The sequence below is a fragment of the Aspergillus piperis genome, assembly GCF_003184755.1.
Source record: "Aspergillus piperis CBS 112811 unplaced genomic scaffold BO85scaffold_8, whole genome shotgun sequence".
Classification (NCBI taxonomy): domain Eukaryota; kingdom Fungi; phylum Ascomycota; class Eurotiomycetes; order Eurotiales; family Aspergillaceae; genus Aspergillus; species Aspergillus piperis.
The window spans coordinates 1,615,817-1,624,100 of NW_020291598.1; the positions used below are offsets into that span (position 1 = coordinate 1,615,817).

Consider the following 8,284-nt stretch of genomic DNA (forward strand, 5'->3'; position numbering starts at 1 on the left):
TGGGTAAGTACTTACTAGTATATATTTGGGTGGGTGATAGGTCAGATGGAGGTTACTATGGGAGTGAAAGTAAGTACGAACTTAACACATAGAAAAGAGTTCGGGGAGATGTTTCACTTACTATGGGATTGTTTTGGTGGCTTTAGGTTTATGTCTTACATGTAAGCTGTATTCTTCTAGAATATGTTGGGCGTTTGATTGATGTTGTTCTTATTGACGGGGCAAAGATTGCATGACTCTATTTTCGGGTTCTTGGATAATTGGCTTTCACTTGAATGACAATTTCCGAATATAATGAAATATAGTAGTGATATATTCAGAGTAGTTTATGGCAGAAAACAAGCTTCTACATGCAAGTGATAAAGGAATGTACCGTTTTTCTTGTTGTGTGTTGTTGAATACGGTGGGTGGTGCTGATGTACCCTATAGTTAGCCAAAACTGTAACTTGATCGCGATAATAGTATTGGACGAATTGAAAGATCAGTCTCTATATTATTTTTGAAATGAGGATAACAGTCGAGATTATAAAACAGAATTAGTTACTTAGTAGTAATCGTGGACGTCTGTAGTCGAGATACCTATAGTTTGAGGATAGTCTTTCAACGTATGACCTAGCGGAGAGCAAGGATTTTACGCGGCAAATACCAAAGCTAGCTTGTTTTAGATTTGGCTGTCTCAGTATTTGTTGTATACCAAAGTATCAGATCGGCGGAGCTTCTGCTAATTGTTAGGTATACTGCTAAGAAGTCCGGGCTACTCTTGCTCACTATGGAGTCTAAGTCCGTGAAATTTCATTGCTACCGAGTTTCGCCGATGGACTGTATCAAATACATAAAAAGCAAGCTCTACTCTTTAGTCGATATTGTTATCAGTTGGCAAGCTGATACTATGCGTACATGATAAGCTGATCAAGCATGCAAAGTGATACTGTAGCCGACTATAATTCGGTAGCAGCATAGACTTCAGCCAAGGTAGCCTGAGGGATGCAGATAGAGGGAATACAAATGCATACCTGCTTCTAGTGAGTCAGAACGAGTTGGGTGCGATAATGGGCAGGTTCCGAGCATTGAATGGATATCAGCCCAAGTACCCGGGTGAAACTACACGAGAATTGTCAAGTCGAACTATGATACAGACAGAACAGACAGCTTGCTACGACAATGGCAATAGCACTAAGTTACCAGAAACTCAAAGTATATGATTGTAGTAAGTCAGAAAGGTATGTAAATCTGGATGTGGCTGCAAAACTACTGGCTTGTTGACCTCGAGTCGCAAGGTCAGTGAGATCGTCCCCGCAGACGGGTCAGGCCGTGATCAGATAGAGCCAGGTAAAAGGAACAGAATCGATGCAGGTAATACCAAAATTATCTCAGGATAATCTCCGGAAAATGACGAGTCGAATGAGTGCAAAAACATGGGGGTAATTGGGGGAAGAGAGGGACGAGCAGAGAGGAAAAAGGCACTGGGGGGCAAAGACGGGGAGTGGGAGAGGGTTAAGGGAAGGAGAAGCAGCCCGAAGCGGTATAGCGGCAGCGAATCCCTACCGAGCGTCCGCCCGACGTCTTGTCCGTTCTGTTCTCCTCCTCTCGGCCAATCACCGTGCCCGGTGCCTCGGCGGCCCTCCCACCACTTGCCGCAATGATCCTCATGGGGCCCGGTTCTGCCGTCGCTCTTTTGCGGCGACCGCTTCTCTCCTTTCTGCCTTCTCCTCCTCTTCTCTTTCTTCTCTTTGCCTTCTCTCTCAGTGCCTCTTCTTCACTGCTGCCCTCCCTCACGCCTCGCGCATCTTCCCCGCACGCAGCCCCGTCTCCCTGGGATATTATACCCGCATCTAGATCTCGACTCCACTTTCGACTGAGCTTGCGGCTCCACGCTTCCCTCGTCTCGTGTCTTGGTCGCCCCGGGTCCGCGAAACTGGTGTGAAGCGCGATTGAACACGCGTCGTGTGAGTAAATCCGCGATCTACACTCCCATCCAGACCTCGCATGTTCGTTGGCGACTGCCCAGGCTTGCAGATGCGCCATCGGATCGCCTTTTATGGATCCCAAGGATCTCTCCGCGCGCAGGCATTTCGCATCGAACCCACGTCTCAAAGCACAATGAGTCTTTTACGTGCTTTGGGTTCTTTTTGCACCGCGCATTGCTCTTTATCTTCTGGATTCTTTGTCCTTTGTCTCTGTCATACGTATAACTAACTATTGTTTGCGCTTTCTAGTCACATCCATGCTTTCCACCACCCCGAGCAGTCTATGATCGATCGTATTATAACTAATTTTCCTTGAAGGACCATGGTATGTCGCGAAAATATTCCACAATGCGCTGGATATGGGACGGATTGGATGGCAGGAAGAAAGTTGCAACGAGACTGACTTGGCTGTTTAGGTATTGTTCAAGCGGAAACCGGTCCAGTACCTTCCTCGACCGGTCATTGAAGATGACAGCTCCGAGGCATGCATACCCCTCAACTTTTGATCGACGTACCTGCTGACATGAGATTGCAGGTCTGGGTTATACCGGAGACCAACGAAGTTTTCGTCAACTATGAACCGTATCTGCAGAGAATGGATTTCTACAAGCAGCGGAGGTTCATTTGCGAGATAACAGGCCACTCGGGCCTGACGTTTTTCGAGGCTCTTCGAAGCGAGGTATGCGAAAGACTTATTCGCGCGTTTTTGTTCCCAGACGCTAACGTCCTGTTAGATGGAGGAATCGCGCGAAGTTAACAGCGTATTCCCCGATGCCCTCAAAGAACCCATTCTGCGCCGAATTCAGTTCTCCACAGTATCGCGGGTCGATAACCTTGGTATGTACATAAATGGCCGATATCATGGACATCTTGAGTGGAAGCTAACATGCGCAATTTAGTGGATGAAGTTTACGAGGTAATTACGTGGTTTGGAATGTATTTGCCGATTTGCATGTCGCTAACTAGTATTAGGAGTTTAAGCAGGACTTTTACCCAGGAGAACCTGTCCTGATTCTACTGGATGATAATACTCGTCTTCACGGCACAATCCGAGACAAAGTCAATTTTCCGGACCAGCTCAACCCCGATGGAACACTTAAAAGACCGGCCTATTCCACGTATCTCGTCAAAGTTACGGATCGTCCGAATGAAGAGGCGCTACTGGACCAGGAGCACATCACTCGCGACCGGAAGACATTTACCAAGCAAATGCTGCGTGCGTTCATCAAAAACAACGTAACTCGAGAATCGTGGAATGGTGCACCGTGGCTGGTGAAACCTTCTATTGCGGAAGAGTTTAGAATTCCGACTGAAGTACCAAAGCACCTGCAGTACGGGGCAAAGGTTGCAGAAAAGAAGGCGATGAAAAAAGCGGACCAGGAAGGCTTCTTTGGCTTTTTCGCATCACAGCAATTACCCGAGTTGAAGCCCGCGGTAAAGGGCCAGAAAGGCAAGCCTTCCCAACAGGATATGGCCCGGAACAAAGAAGCACAGTTCCTCGAATACCAACGCTCACTCAACGGCAACCCGACTTTTGTTGTCGCCAATAAGCCCACAAACGGAGCAGCCCGATCCACCAAGAACCAGGAGACTGAAAAGAAGCCACAGCCTGCCCCTGCGGTTGTCGTTAAAGCCGAGCCTCCCAAGGAGCCATCTCCTCCCCCGATCAAGTACCCTATCGAGGATCTCGATATTGCTCCAGACCGCGAAAAGAAGAAGCAACGCCCGGAATTGAAGTTCTTAACCGTGGACGAGACCGATGATCCCGAGGATGCCGATCTCCTGCATGATGATATTGACTTGGAATCAGTCGGGCGTCTCCTGGAAACGTGGAACACTCTTAACGTCTATTGCGAAGTTTTCCAGCTCGATTCTTTCACTTTCGATGATTTCGTCCAGGCTATGCGGTTTTCATCCGAGGACGTGGACTGCGAGCTATTCGTGGAGATGCACTGCGCTGTCCTGAAGAAGTTGGTCAATGCGGAGAAGGATGACAATGGCGCTGTCCAGATATCTCTACCGGAACTTCCAGACGAAGAAGAGGACGAATCTGAGGAGGAAGACGAGGAAGAGGAGGACGAACCGACACCCGAACCTGAGCCAGTTGTCACGAGAATGACCACTCGGAGTAGCCTGGCGAAGGCTGAAGCAGAGAATCTCAAAGCGCAGGCGGATCGTTCGAGCTCCGTGGAGGTCAAGATTCATCGCGCCGCGGAGATGTTCGGGGAGTACGGCTGGATCGATCGCCTGCGGAAGCGTGATTTCCGAAACGGGGGCTGGGAAATTGTGATGATCGGACTCCTGCACCAGTTGTCCGCCCGTCCACGGATGGAGAAGGTGTGCAATGAGATTTTGAAGCACCTAGCTCCATTGGACGCGGAACCCACCCAGGAGACTGCGCAAGCTCAGTACTCTACACTGGATGTGAACCTGCGCGTCCAGGCTCTCCAGATCATCTGCATGCTCAGCCTAGAGACTAAAGCCATCCGCAACTATCTGGAGGAGTGCAGTAACCAGATGACCGAGTTCCGTAAGGAGAAGATCGAGTACCAGAAGGCGCGCAAGGCAGCGTATGTATACCTTGTTGAACTGATTCCGTTTGCTCAAAAGCTTTTGCAATAGACTGGCTAACTTCATTATGATCACAGTCTTGAAGAACTCCGCCGGTTACATCAGGAGCGCAAAGCTCTGCAGCCCGAACCGGAAAAGTCACCCAGCCCAGCACCTGAATTGGAAGCCCTGGAAGACTCCAAAATGACCGGTGTGGATGGCGATTCGGAAGCTGTGGATTCGGATGAGGAAGAAGTTCCTCAGCGGACGCTTCGTGGAGGCATAGACCGGGCGCTTGAACGCAAGCGCAAGCAGGAGGAAGAACGCGAGAGGAAAGAACAACTCGCCAAGCAACCCAAGGGCTCCAAGCAGTTCCAACGAGTGCTCAAGAAAATCGAGGACCAAAAGGCCAACATCCAGAAGCTTGAAGATAAGATCAATGTCGTCGATAATGATCTAAGGGAAGCCGACTGCCCGCGGACCAGGTGTCTTGGAAAGGATCGGTTTTGCAACCGCTACTGGTGGTTCGAGCGCAACGCCATGCCATACGGTGGGATGCCCAACAGCTCAACGGCAGAAGCGCAGTACGCCAACGGTCGCCTATGGGTCCAAGGGCCCGATGAGATGGAGCGTGTGGGATTCATCGACGTCTCAGATGATCTGAGGAAACAATACCAGAAGGACTTCCAGACTACTCCTGCGGAGCGCAAGAAGACCGAGGAAGGACATACCAGACTCACCAATGCCACCGAATGGGGCTACTACGAGGACCCAGAGGCGATCGACGCACTTCTCGACTGGCTTGATTCGCGAGGCCACCGCGAGTCCAAACTCCGCAAGGAATTGCTGCTGCAGCGTGATAATATCGTGAAGTACATGAAACACCGCAAAGAATACCTACAGCCGACGTCCGACCAGGAGGAGCCGGAGGATGTCCCGGCTAAGCGCATGATAACGCGGAATAAGACGTATGTGGATGATAACAAGCATCGCTGTATGCGTTGGCGCAATACCACGGCATTGTCGGACAATGGTCATCTTCATGTGGATGCTTCACGGCCGACGAAGCGGGCGAAGAGGATGACGGATGAGCCCAAAGAAATCAAGGCGACCAACCGTCAAGGAAAACCGCTTACACGACAGGGCACCAGATACAATTTCTAAAGCAGCCCATCGAGGCTTCTTTTTCATTTTGGTTTCTGGACATACAGGTGTTTCTGGGGGTTGAACTGCATGCATTGCTGAGGATACTTGGAGTCGTCAGCAACCCAAAAAAGGTTGGTATATCGATAGAATTGCATGAGCGACGCGACCATGATGCTTTTGATTTCCCGCATATATTTCTATTCTACTATGTTATACTTGAGTTCGTGATAGACGGGAAAGGGGAGTGTTGCTGGGCTGCGAAGGACGAGATTTACAAGGCATTGCCAAGTATATATATAACTGATCGAAAAGAAAGAGAACTGCCTGCCTCTGACCCGCGGGTATTGTACATTATCTTCCTCTTTTTCCGAGGAGACGAATAGAGGGGATTCTGGTATAGTTGATCTAAGTATTCAGTGGTGGAGTTAGCTATCTTTATCTCCGGATGAGTAACGCCGCGGCTGCGGTTGGCCGTCCAAATCCGGAAAAATACGACTGCCCGCCACTCGGAAGCCGAGGTGTTATGTGACGGTATTCAGCTGACTGGGCAGTGGCAGCGGCTGGTATCGGCACGTCAGCCCGTAACGTCATCCCCAGCGATTCTGAGTTTCCGCTCTTCTGGCCGCCCGACGGAGTGCCACCATGACGATGCTTTATCATCCTACGCCTGGTGTCTGGGGCGTTGCTGGCTATTAGGCATTTCTTTTGTTATCTTTGACTCCCCTCTTGTTGAACTTATCTCCGCTGTGAGAAGAAAATATCCCTGACTGTTCACCCCGCGGCATCCTATCTCCATGGCCCCGATCCTCCGCTAGTCCGCGACAGACCTTGCTGCAGTCTCCTCAGATCACCCCCCGAAGAAGCACCGGGTCTCGTGCCAGTTGTGTGCTCATGTCGGCTGTCATCTCGGACCATGCTCAGCCTGACTCTTCTACTACCGGATCCGACCCCTCACAGTTTCGTCCTACATCACCATCCTTAAACAATTCGCAATCGTTCTCTCCTCAGATGGAGCAAGTCGCACAGTCGAGACCGGCCCGAGGCTCGACACCAGGCGATGCAACTGATCGCCTAGCCGTGGGTACGGCGCAGACGACCGCCGTCGACGATGCCTCCACCCCGCGTCCGTCGCAAAAGAGCCGTGGTACAACGCAAGAAGTCAACAAGCGGAGCGTGGACTACTTATTACGAAGTGGAGTGGCGGGGGGTTTGGCGGGATGTGCGGTGAGTTTTGCTTCTGCAGGAACGCAGAGGATCGGAATGCGAACCGGACGTGGTAAACTAATTCGTGTCACCTAGGCCAAAACTGTTGTCGCTCCTCTCGACCGCGTCAAGATCCTGTTTCAAGCGTCCAATCCACAATTCGCCAAGTATTCCGGTAGCTGGTTTGGCTTAATATCGGCTGTTCGCGATATCAGGCGCCATGAGGGCCCCAGGGGTCTTTTCAAGGGCCATTCGGCGACATTACTCCGCATTTTCCCCTATGCCGCTATCAAGTTCCTCGCCTACGAGCAGATCCGAGCAGTGGTGATTCCGTCGCGCGACAAGGAGACACCGCTGCGCCGACTCGTCTCTGGAAGCATGGCCGGCATGACTTCTGTCTTCTTTACGTATCCGTTAGAGCTTATTCGAGTACGCTTAGCATTCGAGACGAAACGCACGTCTCGCTCTTCGTTCCGCGATATCATCCGACAGATTTACAACGAGCGGGTCACTATGCCATCATCGACGGGGGCATCAGTAAAAGAAGCTCCAGTGACCGCCACTGCAGAGAGTGTCTCATCGACGGTGAACAAAGTTGTTCCTCGTTCTGGACTGGCCAACTTCTACCGTGGATTCGGCCCTACTCTCATGGGAATGCTTCCCTACGCCGGAATATCCTTCCTCACCCACGATACTGTCGGCGACTGGCTGAAATCGCCGACGCTATCCCCTTACACCACGATACCTGAGTTCGAAGAAACCGGACACCCGAAGAAACATCATCGGCAGCAACTGACCGCCGCTGCGGAGCTTTTCTCCGGAGCGATTGCGGGTGTTGTATCGCAGACTTCCTCGTACCCGTTCGAAGTGATGCGACGACGCATGCAAGTCGGCGGCGTTGTCGGCGATGGCCACCGACTCGGCATTGTCGAGACCGCCCGCACAATATTCCTCGAACGGGGCTTCCGTGGCTTCTGGGTTGGGCTGACGATCGGATACCTCAAGGTGATCCCGATGACGGCCACCGGGTTTTTCGTTTATGATCGGTTGAAGGGAAGACTTGGCATTTAAGAACCAAACCAAACCACTGCAGATCTGCAGAATTTGTCTTCATTTTCTTTTTCTTTGTCTAGATATATACCGAGTTGGCGTCGTTGGATTCGATACCTGCACCTGCATTTGTTCATACCCAAATTATCGCATGTACGAGAGCCTGGTCTGGGCTCGGCTTCCATGGGAACGGATGACGGAATATTGTATATACATATACACTTTAGAATGACTGTTGCTGCGCAACATCTCAATAAGGCTGAGTGTTGCGATCAGTTGATACTTGGAGCGATCTACATCTTATCGCGATCATATGCAATCATACAAAGAGAACCGTTATATCATCCAGTCAAGAGGTACTCCTTAGT

At 50.7% G+C, this 8,284-nt stretch overlaps 2 protein-coding genes across 2 annotated transcripts; both read left to right on the forward strand.

Annotated features, from left to right (window-relative positions):
- Nucleotides 1–2,490: 2,490 nt before the first annotated feature.
- On the forward strand, nucleotides 2,491–5,681 carry BO85DRAFT_488060 (DDT domain protein; the record flags this gene model as incomplete). Its single annotated transcript, XM_025663500.1, has 5 exons — nucleotides 2,491–2,646; nucleotides 2,702–2,804; nucleotides 2,867–2,883; nucleotides 2,940–4,537; nucleotides 4,616–5,681. 5 exons carry the CDS (start codon nucleotides 2,491–2,493, stop codon nucleotides 5,679–5,681), a joined length of 2,940 nt encoding a protein of 979 aa, XP_025516179.1.
- Nucleotides 5,682–6,302: 621 nt separating this feature from the next.
- Nucleotides 6,303–8,267, forward strand: BO85DRAFT_520118 (coenzyme A transporter). Its single transcript, XM_025665099.1, has 2 exons — nucleotides 6,303–6,887; nucleotides 6,963–8,267. Exons 1-2 carry the CDS (start codon nucleotides 6,555–6,557, stop codon nucleotides 7,935–7,937), a joined length of 1,308 nt encoding a protein of 435 aa, XP_025516180.1. The 5' UTR covers nucleotides 6,303–6,554; the 3' UTR covers nucleotides 7,938–8,267.
- The last annotated feature ends 17 nt before the right edge of the window (nucleotides 8,268–8,284 follow it).